Source organism: Sorex fumeus, unplaced genomic scaffold, assembly GCF_029834395.1.
Source record: "Sorex fumeus unplaced genomic scaffold, SorFum_2.1 ptg000073l, whole genome shotgun sequence".
Lineage (NCBI taxonomy): Eukaryota > Metazoa > Chordata > Mammalia > Eulipotyphla > Soricidae > Sorex > Sorex fumeus.
The window spans coordinates 7,645,501-7,665,620 of NW_026606130.1; the positions used below are offsets into that span (position 1 = coordinate 7,645,501).

A 20,120-nucleotide genomic window follows, 5' to 3' on the forward strand; every position below is an offset into this window, starting at 1 on the left:
TATTTATTCCAAAGTCAACAAAAGTCACACTAAAAATTAAAATATCATCCCTTCCTTTCCCCCATTGTCTTTCTCTATTTCTCTCTCCTTCGGTGACCACATTTTATTTGTAAATTTTGTTATCTTCCCTTTCTACTAGTATGCAAATTATATCAAATTGGGAGTTTTGTCCATTTTATTTTCACTACCAGTAAATTACCAGTGCCAAAAATTGAACTAAGCACATAGGTTGTCAATAGTATTCGTTTATCCTTTCCTGGATTGCAATCAGTAAATTTGGGAGGCAATAAAGTATATGTTTCAAAGGCAAGCCTACCTGGGTTCAAATTCTTTTAGAGGGCCACACTCAGTGTTGCTCAGGGCTTAACCTGACTCTGTGCTCAGGAATCACCTTGGCAGCATTCAGGAGACGATATTCCATGCCAGAGACTGAACCATGGTGGGCTGAATGCAAGGTAAGTGCCTTAAACTATATTCTATTTCTCTGTCCTAAATATATATTTCTAGTGGTTTTATTTAATTTTAGCTTATAGGGCCAGACTTTTTAATGCTCAGGGCTTACTCCTGGCCGTGTGTTCAGGGAACACTCTTAATAGTGATCAGGGAACCATATGGGGATAGAAACTGGGTTAGCTATGTTGGCTATGTGCAAGACAAGTGACCTACCTAATATATTTAAATATTGATTCGTCTTCCTCCTCCTCCTCCCCCTCCTCCTCCTCCTTCCTTCTTCTTCTTCTTCTTCTTCTTCTTCTTCTTCTTCTTCTTCTTCTTCTTCTTCTTCTTCTTCTTCTTCTTCTTCTCCTCCTCCTCCTCCTCCTCCTCCTTCTCTCTTTACTTCTCTTTCTCCTCCTCCTTCTCCTCCTTCTCCCTTGTCTCCTCCTTCTCCCTTGTCTCCTCCTTCTCCTTCCTTCTTCTTCCTCCTCCTCCTCTTCTTCCTACTCCTTCTCCTCCTCTTTCCCCTCTTTGGGGTGTCAGAGATCAAACCCAGGTCATCCACATGCAAGACAATTACTCCCATCTGATCTCTTGGCCCTGCTTCTAATTAGCAAAATATTTAAATTCTCTGTATCTTATTTTATCATAAACAAAGTAGAGACAATAATTGTACACACTTTATAGATATTCTTTGGGGCAATTTCTAAGTATAAAGTTCTTAGAAAAGTTCATTTTGAGGAGGGGATTGGGTCACATCTGGCTGTGCTCAGGAGTTACTCACGGATCTGTGCTCAGGAATCACTCCTGATGGTGCTCAGTGGACTATATATGGTGCCAGAGATCAAACCTGGGTCATCCACATGCAAGGCAATCACCTTACCTATTGTGCTATCACTCCAGCCCAGAACAGTTTCTTTATATATAAATTCCTTTATATAATACACTTGTATAGGTGCTATATAAGCATTTGTTATAATTGTATGCATATAGGGGTAAGATTTTTATTAGTAGTTTAATTTTCTAACTCTTCCAATATGTTATTTTGCACTATACTGTTGTGTTAACATTTATTTTTCAATATTTTGTTCATTTATAGATTTTATGATCTTTCTGCAGTTTCAGTTGCCTTTAGTGTACGGGTTCTTCATCTACAAACTTGGACCTTTCCTTGTGTACTCAGTCCTACAATCAGGCAGTAGCTGTTAAATAGTAATCTTGTTGGGCTCCAGTTTCCCAATCTGTAGAGTGAATGGGTTGGACTAGATAATCTAGCTCTGACAATCTTCTGGGACTGGATGGGTCAGGAGGAGGAACAAACCCCACCTCTAACTCCACCTCCCTGGATATGCCTTCTGTCTGCCAGGGAGAAGGGTGACAGAGGCAGCTGGGCTCAGCTTCAAGGGGACCAGGTAGGAGACATACTAGTTCCTTGTGTAAGGGTGGTGATGGGATTCCTTGGTTGGAACAGGCTGGGTGCAGGAATTAGAGGTAACTGTAGCATGGTGGCACAAGGGACCTGTGAGAGGAGTGATGAAGGCACCATGCATGGAGATGCTTTCCTCACAGAGACACAACTGACATGACAATCTAGGAGACAATTTGGGTATGGGGATCTTCTCACATTAGATACTGCTAGTAGCTAGTCTTATACTCTCTTAATAGCAAGCCAGACTCTAAAGAGCAAAATCAGCTGCAGAATGAAACCATCCCCAACCCATTGACAGCCCTCCTGAATTCCAACACTATCTTCTCAATCCCCCTTTCTGGGATCAAGGTAGGAAGCTTTTGTCAAGGGTCTGGCTAGCCTGGGTTGTACCCAGATGTTTGTTTCACAGCTCTCCTAATACCTTAGTACTTCAACCATTGCCCTTATATTCTCCGCTTTTACTTTTTCTGCACCAAGTCAGGGCCAGGGAACTGAGAGAAATACAACCCCTCTCACTTTTGTACTTTCCACTTCTAGGGGGACCATGGCCAGTGCAAAGTCCTCGGTGTCCACAACCATAGGTTCCACCCCAGAACCTGGCAAAAATGATGTGGAACTGGACTGTTGGTTTAACGAGGATTTCAAGTACATTTTGCTACCTGTGAGCTATGCGATTGTGTTTGTGCTGGGCCTAGTCCTCAATGCCCCAACCCTCTGGCTCTTCCTTTTTCGTCTACGACCCTGGGATGCAACTGCTACCTACATGTTCCATTTGGCTTTATCAGACACACTATATGTGCTGTCATTGCCCACCCTCATTTATTATTATGCAGCCCACAATCACTGGCCCTTTGGCACTGGACTCTGCAAGTTTATTCGCTTTCTGTTCTATTGGAACCTCTACAGCAGCGTTCTTTTCCTCACCTGCATCAGTGTGCACCGCTACCTGGGCATCTGCCACCCACTAAGGGCACTGCGCTGGGGCCGCCCACGTGTGGCAAGCCTTGTCTGTCTGGGAGTTTGGTTGGTAGTAGCTGGCTGTCTTATACCCAACCTGTTCTTTGTAACAACCAGCACCAAAGGGGACAACATTCTGTGCCATGACACCACTCGGCCTGAGGAGTTTGATCACTATGTACACTTTAGCTCAGCCATCATGGGGTTGCTATTTGGCATACCCTGCTTGGTGATTCTTATCTGTTATGGGCTTATGGCCCAACGCCTGTGTCGGCCCTTGCCAGGGGCTGCTCAGTCTTCTTCCCGTCTTCGTTCTCTTCGCACTATCGCTGTGGTACTGACTGTCTTTGCTGTCTGCTTTGTGCCTTTCCATATCACCCGCACCATTTATTATGTGTCAAGGCTGTTGGAAGCTGACTGCCGGGTGTTAAATATTGTCAATGTGGTATACAAAGTGACTCGGCCCCTGGCCAGTGTAAATAGCTGCCTGGATCCTGTGCTGTACCTGCTCACTGGTGACAAGTATCGACGTCAGCTCCGGCATCTCTGCAGTAGTGGTGGGCCCCAACTACCCACAGCTGTCTCCTCTTTGGCGTTGGTGTCTCGGACTGAGGATAGCAGTTGCAGGTGGTCAGCCACCAACCAGGACAACAATTGCTCTACCCCTCGGAAAATTAAATCGTAATCCTGGAAGCCTAGATGCAAGAAAAAGGGGGTGAGTGTAAAGCACAGGTGAGGGAAACTTAGAGGTGATTTGACTGCTTCCTCTTCCAGGTTCTGCAAAATGTCCCACACCCTGAGGATTAGGGGTGCGTGGGTGGGTGGGCAAGACTATCACATGTGACTCCATCTCTCAGAAACTATTTTAGATAAATTCAGTAGAAGTCACTCCTAGTTTTTTCTCTTTATTTCTTTCCCTTTCCTGGAGCAATGGTCTTGTTTCTTGGTCCTATATGATATTCTGGAAATCTTCTCCAGTTCCCTTTCTTCCTCACTTTCCTCGCATGTTCTTGTATTCATATGCTTCTTTAGTCATAACAGAGCACTCAACTGGAGAGATGGGGAAACTGGGATAATCTCAGAATTGGCCTGACTTTATGGTAAAAACCAGAATCAGGAATTGGAGCACCAGACCTTCTTATAGGGTCTAAAAGAGAATTCCAGAACTTTTACAGACAATAACAAACGTTTTAGGGGCCAAGGTTGAGGCCAGCAGCCTATAACTTAGGCAATTTTGCGTGAGAGATTTCCCACTGCAAGCAGCTTGAAAGGGGCTTCTAAAGGCAAAACCCATGAGACCGACTTTCCAGTGCAGGGACTGGTTGCCAAGATTGTAAATGATTGACATTTGTGTTAATCTCAAGTGTAAATTATCCTGTATCATCTTCTGAAAAGGTTGACAGCAATATCTCAACTATTTGTAACTTCCTCTGCATAGTTTCACAGATGCACTGATGATATTTAAGAACGACATTTTTAAATGTGTCTGTGGCAGCATTGGTTGAGTTCATGTATCACTGGCACTTAATTTCTGACATTTCTATTATTCTCCTTTTGAGTGAGTTGACAGCACCCGGTATTCCCAGGCGGTCTCCCATCCAAGTACTAACCAGGCCCGACCCTGCTTAGCTTCCGAGATCAGACGAGATCGGGCGCGTTCAGGGTGGTAAAGCTTTTATCCTTGGAGTTTCTCCTCCATCATGTAGATATAAAGGATGTGACATATATGTAGCACTCAATATCATTTCTTGGTTTCCCCTCGTGAGATTACTGAACTAGGGCAAAATCCCAGCAACCATGAATGCCAGGATTTATTATGCTGTTGAATTTTAGCCATAAAATGGAATGAGAATTTAGCCATGAGATAGGATATTAGAATATTCCTCTCATGGGTGGGGGAAACTTAGGGAGTCAGGGCCTAAGCTGATGATGGTCTTTGGAAGAGGAACTAGATCTCCTTCATGGTGTATTCTGAGAGCATATTTAACAGTTCAAGTATGCATAATGAAAAGAAAAGTGGATAGATCAGACTGAGAGGGAGGAGCACTTGTGTCCATGACTACACTTTCTGGCACTGAGGAATAAATCAGGTTTGTACAGAGCTTGGGGTGGTGACAGGGATTGACACCCAAAGCTGGCTCTACACTGGTCTCTCTCCTTTCTCTAACTCTTGCCCTAGATAAATGATAAATATGTCACCAGATCTTTTAGATCAAGCTTTAGGATTTTGAGGCCAGGGAGGCGTGTTGGGATTGGGATTGTTCTCATAAAGTCTAGAGCCATCTTAGTGATTACAGTAGGGTTATAGAACTGGAAGGAAGTATGGAACTTTGGGAGATACCCCCACAAGCCTTAGGAAGTAGGAGTTTTGGGGGAAAGTATTCATGAGCATGTTGGCACATACTTTTAGGCACCCTGGTCTTGTTTTATGATCATACCTAATGGTGCTCAAGGCTTACTCCTGGCTCTGTGCTCAGGAATCACTCATGGCTATGTGCTCAGGGGAACATATTCAGTGATTGAATCTGGGTCAGCCTCACACAAAGCAAGTGCCCTATCTGCTGTACTATTTTCATGGCCCCTGTGGTTTCACTCTGAAATCACCTTTCAGTCCACTGATCTTCTGAATCAATAGGTTTCCTTTTATATTGTTAGTTGGCTTCTAAGGGGTCTCTTAGAAGTAGTTTAAGTAGTAATATTGGGACATAAAGCTAGCGTTAATGCCACTGAATCTCCCTTTTTATTCTTTGAGATGCTCCTTATTCTTCTCGAGACATCCAGGACCCACCTGATACTTAGAATTTCCTCCATTAGGAAGAAATAAACTGAACTTCTTGCTCGTTTCCCAGTACTATGTCCACTACCTAGACACTGCAGGTGAGCTCATCTGCACTCTCCCTCTTATTCCTTATTCCTTTTATACTATAGCTTCCTTTTATATCACCTCTTCCACCACTAATTCCAAGTATGAGACTGCTCTCTCTATCATAACTGACCCAGCTTCCTCTATTACTTTGGTCCATTTAAATTCCACGTGTTTGGAATTGGAGAGATAGTATAGCAGGTAGGGTTTTTGCCTTGCATGCAGTAGACTTGGGTTCAATCCTTGGCACCCCATATGTCCCTGGGTCCCCTGAGTCTGCCGGGAGTGATTCCTGAGTGTAGAGCCAGAGGTACACCCTGAGATCTGTAGGTGTGGGCCTAAAATAAAAGTAATTTCTATATGTTTATTTATTTATTTTTGGGGGGCACACTCAGCGTACTGCACTCAGGGATCACTCCTCACAGGGCTCAGGGGACCATATAGAGTGCTGAAGATCAAAACCAGGTCAAAAATGGGCAAGGCAAGCATCATCCTTGCTGTACTATTGCTCTGATACAAATTCCATATGCTTAATTGAGTCTCACTGCCTTAATTTTGGAGTATGCTGCATTAGGACCAGCTTCCATTATGTTCTAACTTTAATTAAACACCTCAACTTTTACCTCAGGATGGTCTTATCTTTCCCAGGACTGGACGGAGTTACATGTAAATCCAGAGCACGAGGATAGTTTGACCAACATCTTAGAACCTCATCTAAAACATCATTACTCTTAACTTACTCAGTTCCTAGTGAGCATTAAAGAGCATTTTTTTCTTTATTTCCCACTTTCTCACGACTTTAACTTCATTCTACCCTATGACTTAAGAACGACCTTCTCTTGGGCCAGGGAAAAGGATCAAAGGTCTGGTCTGGAGTGCATGCTTTTCATGTAAGAGCCTTGAGTTTGATCCTTGACATGGCATATTCTCTCAGCACTATCAGAACTACTAGTCCCTGAACACCACTGGGTATTCCTTTTTGCAAAAAAGAAAGAAAGAAAAGTTACCTTGCCTGGGAGTTTATGGATATCTCAGTTTGTGTTGTGCCTGCAATTAAGTGGGATTTTGCTGGTATTGCCATTTGGGAATTCTGTCATCAGAACAAGTTGTGTGATCTCCAGCATATGTCAACTAAGAGCACCACAGTGGAGAAGAAAGAGCTCATATGCAGAGCTGAGAAGACTTAATACCTCTGCTAGTGGTTCTTCTACTAAGAACTTCTCTCTAGTCCATTCATGATAACTCTACTTCTATATTTATCTTGTCTTTCCCCCTTTCTTCCCTGAACATACAGAATAAGTTAACTTTTTTTGCTTTTCTTTTATTTGCCCCTCTTCATCATTTTCAATCTTTCCTATAATTGATTTTATCTACCTTAAAAAATACAATCAAAAACAAAGAATTTCTACTGATATCATGAATCTGCTGTCTTTTCTAGTTACATTTTTATTCCTTTTACCCAGTTCACTGCAAATATCTAGAAAGACTACATTAAATCGCATTTTCTCTTGACAGTCACCATTTGATTCTCTGAATCTGGTTTCTTTGCAACACTTTTCTGTGCATATAATTACACATATCTCATACGTGTGTCCTTTAATGATCTTTTTCCACCTACATCTTATTTGCCTTCTTTTTTTCTTTCAAAATATACCCTCTTAAAATGTTTAAGTAAGAGGATGGAGTGATTGTACAGTGTGCAGGGTGTTTGCCTTGAAAGCAGCTAAACTGTGTTCAATCCCTGACATCTCATATGGTCTCTGATATGATCACTCTGGAACCCACCAGGAGTGATCCCTGAGGAGTGAGCCAGGAGTAAGATCTGAGCACCACAGCATGTGGCCCAAAAAATAAAATTAAAAAATTTAAAAATTCACTTGTATGTCCAAACCCTGTTGTTAGTCTTTTTTATAGAACATTTTAATGGTTTCATAAAATTGCATCCGCCAGTACATTCTAATTTATTTTAGTATCTCCATATTAATAGATGTTTAAGTAATTCCCAGTGTGTGCTTTGAATGTCTTAACATATATTGCTTTTCCTTCCTTGTAATCCTGTTCCCAGGACAAGTTCCCAGGAGTGGGATTACCAGACCAAAGAGCAGGAATGTTTTCATGGATCTCGATTTCTGAAAGGACTGTACAAATTTTCAACAACCATGAAGATGCATGAGTATTCCAGATCACTTTCAGTTCTAACTTTAGGCTTTTCACAAATTTTTATGGATACTTCAATATTAATTTATTAATTTTATTTTTGATTTCTCATGGGATTAAGGACTTTCCCATGTGTTTACTATTTGCATCTCCTGTGTGAACTATTATTCTTATATATCTAAATATATTTTTATTTAAAAAACATGTTAACCCTTTTTAATATTTGATATAAACATTTCTTCTGTCTATTATAATTTTTATTTTTAGTTTTTTATCCCCTCAATTTATAACTTCTCTCCACCTTACTTTTATCAGTTTAATTCTTTTATTATTTCCTTTCTGCATCATTTGCTGACTGTTCTTTCTCTTTTACTGCCTATGAGTTCCTAAAGTCTGTCACAGCCATAGTGTTTGGGAGTTCTTTAATCTCTTCACCTTATCTGAACTTTTATTTTCTTTTGGAGAGACCATATGTGAATGAAATATAATCCAGTTGACTCAGTTCTTGAAAATGTCTTGAAGATTGTCTAGGGCTTGGGCACACCCCCTGCCACACACATACTTTATAGATGAGGAAACTGATCCAGAGAGATGACTTAGTTAAGTTAGAGGCAGAGCAGGAACACTAGGCCCCAAGTTCCCTTGAATCCCAGCTCCATCTACACTGCCATGTCAACTTAACTCAGAACTCAGTGCCCAACCTTTCTCCTAATTCTACCTCTATTCCTTTAATTTGTCTATTTGACAAGTTTACTTGGCAATTCCATTATTACTTCCCACCAAAATGTGAAAAACAAAACTCCTTGAAGCAGTTTCCCTGCATCTTGCTCATTTCTATTCATAAAATTTTCTTTCTTCATTGTCTATAAGACAAGCAGAAATATTTTCATTCAAAATCCAAGACTTTTCAGTCTTATTTTCTATGCCCCAATAAAAATCTCTCTTCTCCAGTTAAATTAGTCATCTCATTTTCTCTTCAGACAAAATATGCATTTTCTTACCTGTATATGTTTATTCTTCCTCCCATCCTGACTTTCTCCTCTCACTATTCTTTTTCTATCCATTTTATAAGACCAAGTTTAAGACCCACTTCCTTGTTGAAACTTTCTCTGCCAACTCTTATTCACAGTGACCTTCCTGGTTACTCCCACAGTAATTATTGTTTATGTCAATAATTTGGCACATTTATTGCCTTTTGACATATTGTTTATGCTATTATCTTGAATTCTTATTTAATTATTTAAATATGGTCTCTTTTGAATTTATGGCTATAAACCTCTCAAAGGTTCTATAATAGAAAGCAAAGAACATAAAACTGAAAATCAGGAGATCTGAGTTTGAGTCCTGGTTGTAAAAGTGGGACTCAAGTGTGTCACTTGGGTAAATCACTCAAACTCTGAGCCATAGCATCATCACCTGTAAAATGAGAATATAAATTTTACCTTTAAATATTTCTTCAGATTGTGGTGAGCCAGGCAATACAGCTCAAGGCCCTTGATTTGCACCCCAGGATAAAAATCTAACTGTGGGTAAGATTTTGCAAATCTAGAGAGTTAAGGAAATATAAATGGTTGCTAATATGTAATCCCATTTGCTAAATACGGTTTTTAATAAATATTTGAAAAATGATTACACAGTGGTAATTCAGCTTAATGTTTCTTCTCCTATGTCTATTTCCATGTTGAATGATCACAGGGAACCTATGAACCCAAAGATCAAGGGACACATTAGGGGGAAGGGAGTACCTTTAGTGTACCTTTCCCACCACCAATGTCCACAGTATCAATTACTTATCCAAAAAGGTCCAATTTCATTTCAAAGCTGACAATAGAATAACTTCTTTTGTATATCTTATTTTGGTTTTATTACTTCCCAAAACTCATTGCCAAGAAACTCTGTACCTGGCTACCTGCCTGTTAAAATTACTTGCGCTCTTCAACTGAGTATACCTATTTCAGAAGGGCTACTGTGAAGAGTCAATGGAGAAACGGACAGCAAAACATAACTTACAATTCCCATGGATGGGAACCACTTTTCAACAATTCTCAACTGTAGAACTGTTTTAAATCCAATCTGATTTAGAAGTCAAAGTTAAGACCGAAAATGATACATTAAGAAGCAGGAGAGAGACTGGAGTGATAGCACAGCGGGTAGGGCGTTAGCCTTGCACACGGCTGACCCAGCCAGCATCCCATATGGTCCCCTGAGCATCGCCAAGGGTAATTCCTGAGTGCAGAGCCAGGAGTAACCCCTGAGCATCACTGGGTGAGAGCCCCCCCCCCTCAAAAAAGAAGCAGAAGACTAAAAACGGTCCTCTGAGAGCTGATCATAGTGATGAATTGGGAGGAAACTGACTGGGTTTTGGCCTTTCAATAAAAAAAAGAAGAAAATTGGGGGGAAGGCACACATGGAGGTACTCAGGGCTTATCCTGGCTCTGTGCTCAGGGATCACTCTTGGTAGGTTTTGGGGGACCATACTAGGTGATGGGTATTTAACCAGGGTTAGCCACATGCAAGGCAAGTACCCTTCTCTCTCCAGCCTTGGGAAGAAAGTTTTTGAAAAAGAACTTTTAAAAATTTACTTTTTGCAAAAATAAACCTTTTGAACAGGAGGGAAAGATTAAGAAAAAGAACAGTGCTTAAGGGAATTCATGGAGGATAAGACATGCAGAATTATAACCAAATACTTGACTTCCTGCCAACCTGAATATCTGCCACACAAAAGATGCTAGCCCGTAAATTAATTAAGTCTATCTTAAACAGTATCTTAAACAGTAGTCAAAATCTGTTTACATGCACTTATACCACTCCTTCCTTTTCAGTTCCTAAATGCCTTTCTTTCCAAAAATTTGAGAATAACCAATTGAACATTTGTTTGCTGTAATCTATTGAACTGATATGACCTGTGACTATGAGATACAAAATTATTTGAGAACAACCAAGAATGATATCTTGGTGTGTAATTATGAATGTATATGTATTTAGGTCACAATGTAGGGAAAAATTATCCTTCCTCAAGTCAAAAATATAAATTATTAAACTGTGGGAATTCTTCAAAAGAAATATGGCAATAAAATTTTTCTGGATGTTTCTGTAAATTTTATGGTATTGTTTGAAGCTTTGGTCATGATCTTGGATATTCTAATGGGAAGGAGAAACCAGATGTACTTGAAAATCTGGAGGAAAATTAAGTAACTTCCTCTGAGGTCATTACGCTGCCTGCCACTTGTTCAATTTGTATCATACTTTTCCCAAATATTTCACTTACTGATGTCAATTTAAATAAATAATTTATAATTTTTGGACAGGAGAAAAACTTTAATTACTTTACTGTTTTTAGGAACCTCCTGAGGAACAGTTTATTTTTTAGCTTCTTAATCCTTTCAAAGCACAGATTGCAAGTTTATATAGTTTTTTATGTGTTTAAAAAACTGACTACTTTCAATGGAGGAAAAAATTACATTTGAGTAAATTAGGAAGAGTAACTTGATTTGTCAGACTCCTGGAAATTCTAGCATGTTGGTTGATTTAAAACTGCATTGGGGCTCCAAGTAGGAAGTATACTAAGTGCAAATAAAATGCAATCAATGAGATAAGTATTTAACATTCAGAGGCTGGGAAGAAAGTATCGTGGGGATGGTGCACTTGCCCTACATATCACTGTCCTGGGTTGGATCCATGGCACTTAAACACCACCAGGAGTGATAACTAAGCACCATGCCAGGAAAATGACCTAAGGACATTTGGATTTGACTTCACAAAAATAAGGCTTTTACATTCATAATATACATTAGAAAAGGATTCCAGCTTAGTTGTTAAGAGTCTATTTAACAAAAGAAGCTGATATTGTAAATTGGGTGGGGATTCTCATTCCTATGTTGCAATGTTTGTGTTTTCATTTTTTGAAAGAAGAAAGCCTTTGGGAGAAATGACTCATTTTCAATAAAATTTTTTACATTGCTCTTGGTAAGTTCCATCGCCTTTATTACTTCAGTAACACTTTACCTCCAATGTGAATGAAACATTTTTGTACCCTCTCAGTTTTGCTATATTCCTTTTTTGAATTGATCTGATACTTTGGAGGTTGTGTGTGATTTTACAAGTTTCTGTCTTCATTTCTCTAAGGCAGTTTCCCAAAAAGTGCACCGCAGGGTAATAATAGGTTCTAACTTTTTATGGGGTTAGGATTGATAAGAAAAAAAATATTATTGCTGCATGGAGGAAAGGGAAAAGGGTTTATTTTTAAGTTGAAGACTGTCTGGAGGAAGATTTCAACACATTGAGTTCTGATTAGCTGTTTTCCTCCTCCCAGTGAGAGGGATTCCAATTTATAAGAAGTTGGAACACACAGGATAGTCTCAGTAGAAGAAAAATTCACATTAGAGTATCATTAAAGTAACAAACTATTTGTCTTTGACAGGCATATGACAATGTCTAACATCCTGGTGAAACTAGAAAACACATAGTTTGAAACTGAGATCATTATCTCTAAAGCAGGAACCATTCTAGGTGTGAGGAAATGCAAGTTAAGAGATAAAAACTAATCATAAAAGATTTTTTGTTTACATGGAGTTTTACCCTAGTCTTTACAGCTACCTGGTCTTTGCATGTTGCCACTACAGTAAGGTGTCATGTACAAGGGCAGGGGCTACAGGACCTTTTCACAGATGATAAAGTTTAACTTTTTTATTAAGCACCATGACTTACAGACTTATTCATGGTTGATTTTTAGGCATACAATGTTCCAGCATTGATCCCATCACCAGTGTTAACTTCCTTTCACCACGTCCCAAGTTCCTTTCTACCCCATAACCTGCCTCCTTGACAGACACATTTTAAGTTTGGCTGTTGTGGGTTGAATCTCCTGCTTTCAGGATGTTAGACTCTGAGATTTGGATATATGGCTATGCCACTTCTCTACAATACCATTGTGCATGAGTTTTTTCAATTACCCCATATTACTTGCTTTCTGTTCTTTTCTTACCCCTCCTCCCCCAGATTTCTTTCCTTCTCTGCTTTTTTCCTTCCTATACTTTAAGTTCAAAGGTGGTCTGTTTATCCTCACATCAATACCTTGCATTCCCTCTTCCAGTTATTTTATATACCACAGATTAGCACTGTGCCACTGTCCTCCCGTTGTTCATCAATTTTCTCGAGCGGGCCCAGTAATGTCTCCATTTTGAGACTACTGTGTTTAGCATATTGAATACATCATGGGTAGCTTGCCAGGCTTTGCCGTGTGGGTAAAATACTCTTGGTAGCTTGCCGTGCTCTCCAAGAGGGGTGGAGGAATCGAACCCTGCTCGGCTGGGCTGGCTGCGCGCAAGGCAAACGCCCTACCACTGTGCTATCACTCCAGCCCCATACCACAGATTAGTGAGATTTAATTTTTTAATTAAACTTTTAAATTAAAAAATCTAAACTTTTCATGTTCGCTTCGGCAGCACATATACTAAAATTGGAACGATACAGAGAATATTAGCATGGCCCCTGCACAAGGATGACATGCAAATTTGTGAAGTGTTCCATATTTTTCAACTGTACCTCATGGTGTCTCACTAATAAAATAAATCTAAACTTTTCAGTTGCACTAAAATTTATAAATCTATTCATAATTGAGTTTCATATGTACAGTGTTCCAACACCAGTCCCACTAACTTTTCAACTGAGGCACTATGATTTATAAATCTATTCATAATTGAGTTTCATGTATACAATGTTCCAACACCAGTCACACTACCAGTGTCAACTTCTTGCCACCATTTTTCACTGGTTCCTTCCCAATCCCCAGACTGCCTCCTTGACAGAAACATTTTTAATATACTGTGGTTTACAATAATGTTAAGGTTAGAGTTTCATGCATAACATAATCCTATGGTATTCCTAGCACAGTGTCCAAATTTCCACCATTGTACAAATATCCCCCACATCCCCTTCCTATTAGCAGGCTTCCCACCCAAGATCCATTCTCAGTTTCTATTGCTTTTAAGCATTTGTTATTCACCTACTTTGTTTCTTTTTACCCCCAAATAAGAGATACATTATTCTGTGTCTAACTCTCTCCTTCTGACTAACTTAACTCAGCCTGATATTCTCCAGATCCCACCATTTAGCAGCAAGTTGCACAACTTGAACTTTTCTAATAATAGAGTAGTATTCCATTGTGTACATGTACACATAGTTTCATTCACTGTCACTGTCACTGTCACTGTCCTCCTGTTGTTCATCGATTTCCTCGAGCGGGCCCAGTAACGTCTCCATTGTGACACTTGTTACTGTGTTTGGCATATCGAATACATCACAGGTAGCTTGCCAGGCTTTCTGTGCAGGTGAGATAGTCTCAGTAGCTTGCCAGGCTCTCCGAGAGGAGCGGAGGAATCGAATCTTGGTCGGCCAGGTTGGCTGTGTGCAAGGCAAACGCCCTACCCGCTATCAGTCCCACTATATATTTTTGAGCACATGGATTATTCCTCTATTTTGTCAATTTTGAATAATAGTACTACAATGAACAAAGAAGTGTAAATGTCTTATGAAAGTTTTTTGGGGACCTTGAAATATTTGCCCAGAATTGGAATTACTGCATGTATGTATAAAAGCATGTATGTGGCCACATACTTTAGCAGCTGTGGAACTGGGATCACTGAAATGGCAGAGGTTGTGTATGGATGCTGCCACTTGAAGGGAGAGGAATCCACTCACCCCCATTCCAAAAAGGCCTCAAGAGTTTTCAGGGGGAAATAGATATATCTGAAAGGTTGTGGCAGTTAGTTCAGTGTATTCAACGTGTTGAGCTCATTTAGACATCCTTATGCACAAATACAAAGGGCCTTGTAGACTTATTTTGACCAACTTATAAATATTCAAGCATAAAAGTTAATATTCAATTGAAATTCAGAACAAAACTGAATATTATTACCTATTTTAATACGAATTCCTGAGATATAGGAACAAACTTGAAAAATTTATTTATTTGCTTTTTAATTTCCCATTATGATGCTGTTTATTGAAATGAAAAAATGGCACATTTGGTTGTACTTTAAGACATTTAATTCAATATTTGATTCTTCACTCTTTAAAAACTACATTTTCTTTTTTGTTTGTTTTTTGTCCTTTATTATTTTTTATTACTTTGTTATATTTATTTATTGAATCACTGGGAAAAGTTACAAAGTTTTCAGGTTTAAGTCTCGGTTATACAATGATTAAACACCTTTCCCTTCACCAGTACTTATTTTTCACCACCAAGAACCCCAATATACCTCCCTCCCACCCCTCCCAATGCCTGTGAGGCAGATGATTTCTATTTAACTCCCTATCTACTTTGATTACATTCATTATTTCGACAAAAGATGCACCATTATTGTTTAGAGTTTCCACCCAACAATCAGAACTGCTGAAAAGGTATTATGAAATAATTTATTTTCTATAGTTGGTTATGAGAACGATATGATGTCATGTGGCCACTATCATGGCTGCGCAATTTTGGATTTCTGATATTTTACTTATTAAGTCTGGAGGGATTTCTTCCAAGAGCCAGATAATTATGAGATTGGTTTCTGTGGCCCTGGAGCCATGGCTGTGCCGGAGAGCCGCTCGTGGGGGGCAACTCGTGACCTCGGTAGGGTATGAAGGACGAGCCAGGAATGCCCCCCTTCCCATGAGGTTGCAGTTGCCCTGTCACCGCCGGCTCATACCTGGCTTTCCAATAAGCTCTGAGGCGGCCGCCATCTTGTTGCTCAGGGGGAAAAGGGTGGAACGGAGCGACACCCTTTCCCTCCTGGGGAGGCATGGCACTGTGGAATAACGCATAGTCCATTCACTTTTCTGCAGCAAGCTGCTGCGCTCTGCATTAAGTCCTTGTGCCTCTGGAACCATGGCCGTCCTGGAGAGCCGCTCATGGGGGGAAAAACTACATTTTCTTTAAAAAAAATTTTTTTTTATGAAAAATCTTTTATTTAAAAGCATTTTCACTCCTTTGTTCATTGCAGCACTATTCAAAATTGCCAAAATTCTAGAGAACAGAAAACTGGATAAAGAAGCTATGGTGTATCTACACAATGGAATACTACACAGCTGTTAGGGAAAATGAAGTCATGAAATTTGCTTATAAATGAATGAACATGTAGCATATCATGATGAGTGAAATGAGTCAGAAGGAGAGGAACATATATAAAATGACTATTAATTTGTGTGATATAAAATGATATGTGACTAATATCCAAGGCCAGGGAAAACTGGGAGGACTGGTCAGTGGTTGGAAGCTTGCTACATGTGTCTGTGGGCAAAGTGCAGTTAGGATAGAGAAGGAACCATTATGGCATAATCGATGGAAATGATCACTCTGGATATGAACTGAATTTTGGAAGTGTGTAAAGGAATATACAAGGTAACCTTTCAGTATTGCAAACCATAAGGCCCGCGCGAGAGAGAGAGAGTGAGAGAGAGAAATGGGGGAGAGAGAAAGAGAGGAAAAGTGCCTGCCACAGAGGCTGGTGAGAGGAAAAGTGGTGACATTGGTGGTGAGAAATGTACACTAATGAAGGTTTGGGTGTTGAAACATTAATATGACTGAAACCTAATCATGAACAACCTTGTAACTGTGTATCTCATTGTGATTTAATTAAGAAATGTGAAATAAATAAATAAATAAATAAAATTTGCTACTTTTGAAAACAAAACAAAATTGACAAAATCCAGATACAATGCAAGTGTTCAAAAATATATGATAAATAATGAAACTTTTGGTACAGACACACAGTGGAATACTAATCTGCTATAAGAAAAGATAAAGTTGTGCAGCTTGATGCCACATGGAGGGATCTGAAGAATATCAAGCTGGTTAAGTTAATCAGTGGAAATGACTTTTATTTTTGAATTCCCTTTAAAGGAACACATTACATAATTTCAGCAGTGAACATTATCTCATTCCTACTCAAGTTCAATTTCAAGGAAATCCGAGTAAGAATAAGTTCTGCTTAAGGCAAGAAGATTTCATTATCAAATATTTTCTTCTAACACATTTTGTGTTATACCAAAGCTGTCACTGAAAATGAAGGATAATAATTGTACTCTCATTGTCATCATCTCTAAATGTTTCAGACTGTTTTATATCCAAATATAGGCATATAAAACTTTTGTTTTGATAAATTAGTTTTAAATAACAACTGACACCTATAACTATACTTTATTTGTTCTTAGGTCTATGTAATTGTTTCCTAAACTGGAAACCTAAACATCCTTGCTATATGTTAAAAACCATGTTTTAAAAATTAAACTAACAGATAACTCCATCAAAAATGGGAGGAGAAAATGAATAGATAGTTTCTCAAAGATGACAATAAGATGGCCAATGGGCATATGAAAAAGTCCTCATAATCAGCAGATTATCAGGGAATTGTAAATCAAAAGGACAGTGAGGTATCACCTCACATCTATGAGAATGGTCTCTATCAACAAATCTAGTGTTGGTTAGGAAGTGGTGGAAAGGATACTCTTATTCACAATTGAAATAACACTTGCTTGGTTCAGCCTCTTTGGAAAATGGCTTGGAGACATCTCAAATAAGAAAAGCTAGAGCTTCCATTTAACCTGCAATTCCACTCCTGGACATCTACCACAAGAACATTAGAACATTAGTACAAAAGGACATCAGCACACCTAAGCCCATGACAGCATTATATTCAATAGCCAAGGTCTGGAAACAATCCAAGTGCTCAAGAATAGATGAGTGGATGAAGAATTTGTGTTATATAGAAACAGCAGAATATTATACAGCTATGGGAAAAGATGAAGCTGTACAGTTTGTTACAAACTTTGATCAAATTAAGGGGCATCATGCAAAGTGAAACAAGTCAGGAAGAAAATGACAGATACCAGATGATCTCATAGGAATGTGGAGTATGCAGAAAAAAGTAAAAGATTAGACAATCTGCAATAGAAAAAATCCTTAGGTATGGCCAATGAAGTGTTATCTGAGGGTGCTGGAACAGTGGGGCAGAAGGGGTATTTTGGAAAAATAGTGAAGTGACCCAGGAAATATGGCGGTGGGCACAGTGGAGCAGCATGCAAGTATAAAATAATATTGTACTACTGCATTATTGTAAAAATAAATAAGATATGGGGCTGGGGAGACAGTAGAGCAGGCAAGGCACTTGCCTTGCATATGACTGACTCAGTTTTTATCCCTCACATCTCATATGGTGCCTTGAGCACCTTCAGGGTGTGATTGCCCACCAAAAAACTGAAAATAAGATATATTAGTTTTTTTTAAAAATCAAGGACCTAGACCCAAGAGTTTAATAGACTGAGTGCATGGTTTCCTGAACACCTCTAGGAATCACCCCTTCCAGAGTAGCTCCTGATCACTACTGGGTGTGGCTCAAAACCCAAAAAAGTAAAATAAAAGTACAAAGTCAATGACCTGTATAAATCTAAATGTTGAGCATTTGAGCTGATGAAATAAATGAAGTAAATCATTTGAATGAGGAAACAAAAATATATGAGATTACATAATATGGAAACCTCAGAACTGACTTTCACAAAAGCAACAAGAGTCCAATACTTTTGCCATTCTTTAATTATCTAGAGACTACTGATATTAATGTATTAACTAATAGTAATATCAGGTATTTACTAATAGCTTTGTTTTTACTTAGGTATAACAAATCAACAACTGAAGTATGAGCCTTTCTTCAGCTCATTCTGAAGCAAAAGTCTTTCTCAGCTCATTCTTTCCTTAGAATTTGAAGGATTGTCAGTTAAGGCTTCCCGTAGATCTCAACTAGTGTGAACCAAACAGTACTGTTTCTGTGATGACCTCTAATTCAGACTTTGGAATTCCTTTTTATCCCCACTTTGGCTATCTTTTCTATAATTTTGATACTGATGTCGGTGGGCCCCATAGGTGACTTTTGTGAAGTGGGCAGGAGAAAGACGGTCACTTTCTCTCCACCGACCTCTGCCAACCGGGACCCAGGGTTACTGGGTTCTTGTCTCGCCTCGCAGAAAGGAATTTCAGGAGTAGAAAAGCAGTGAAGTAAATAGATTTTATTTGGAGGATTTTTAGGTATGGAGGGAGAGAGTGAGAGAGTAACGTACTCAAGAGAGAACACGGGCTTCTCCAAGGGCGGAGAGAGCCCCTACACACATCCTAGCATTAGACATGAAAGCATGAAAGCACACATCTCAAGAGGGGAGATGCGGGTGACACATGTGCTATGGCACCACATGTGCTCGGCCACGTGGGCCCAAGCAGCACATGGGCATGGGCAGCATATGCGCGCCCTTCCTTTGTTCAAGGTGGTCTTTATAGGGTTTCTCCAGCCTGCCCCCACGTGAAGCTTCTTCCCAGGTAAAAGTCCGTTGCTAAGGAGGTTACCAGGGAGTTTGGAAGTGGTGATGGTCTTCTTTGGGCTGGATTACATTTTAATCATATTAAGGGAGAGGTCAGAGGGTTTGAGGAACTTCATGGGAGGAGGCCTATATCCTCAGGGTCTGCTGATGGTCTTATCAGGTCTTTGTTTTCTGTATCCACAAGGTGGGTCATTCCTAGAATTCTTCTTTCATGAAACTTTGTTTTATTGCAGGGCCTATCTACCTGCCTACATCAATACTAGTAGCATTTTTTTCTCAGAACCTCTGCTATGAGAGCAGCAGTTTCAGTAGCATACACTGGTTTGGACTTTATATCTTGTTCTAATCTTTTTAGTGTCTGAAGTCCATATCTTTAAGAATGTATATCATATTTGGCATGTCATATTTCTTTGGCCAGTTCATAACTAAGGTACTTTCTGGATGTATTGCCTTTTATTCTCTCTGATCTCTGCATTTATTTACTTATTTATATTTTGGAGCCACACCCTGTGAGCTTGAGCTTACTCTTGGTTGTCCAGAAATCACTACTGGTGGTGCTTAGGGAACCACATGCAGTGCCAGGGATTAAATCTAGGTCAGCTATGTGCAAGACAAGGGTTTTAACTCTTTACTATTTCTGCCCCTTTCCCCTTTTTCTTTTAAATTTGGCTAATAGCAGATTTACTTTAGTGGAGTCCTGAAGTAGACGGGGGTGGTGTGGCATTGCATCGAGGAGAGGGTAGGGCTTTTGCCTTGCAGGAGGCTGAGCTGGGTTGAATCCTGGACACCCCGTGTAGTCCCGCGAGCACTGCCAGTAGTGCTCCCTGAGCGCAGAGCCAGCACAGCTGGGTGTGACCCCTCAAAACAAAAAATAATGTACTTAAGCTCTTGGGTACTGGAATTAGAAATAAACTGGTACTAACTTTC

The 20,120-nt window shown here is 39.6% G+C and overlaps 1 protein-coding gene and 2 non-coding genes across 3 annotated transcripts; 2 read left to right on the forward strand and 1 right to left on the reverse strand.

Annotated features, from left to right (window-relative positions):
* Positions 1–2,408: 2,408 nt before the first annotated feature.
* On the forward strand, positions 2,409–7,854 carry P2RY4 (pyrimidinergic receptor P2Y4). Its single transcript, XM_056130156.1, has 2 exons — positions 2,409–3,536; positions 7,750–7,854. Exon 1 carries the CDS (start codon positions 2,409–2,411, stop codon positions 3,504–3,506), a length of 1,098 nt encoding a protein of 365 aa, XP_055986131.1. The 3' UTR covers positions 3,507–3,536; positions 7,750–7,854.
* Positions 4,383–4,501, reverse strand: LOC130038236 (5S ribosomal RNA). The gene has a single exon (XR_008794621.1). It is a non-coding gene; the product is annotated as a 5S ribosomal RNA (ribosomal RNA).
* Positions 7,855–13,271: 5,417 nt separating the features above from the next.
* On the forward strand, positions 13,272–13,376 carry LOC130038249 (U6 spliceosomal RNA). The gene has a single exon (XR_008794629.1). It is a non-coding gene; the product is annotated as a U6 spliceosomal RNA (small nuclear RNA).
* Positions 13,377–20,120: the final 6,744 nt, after the last annotated feature.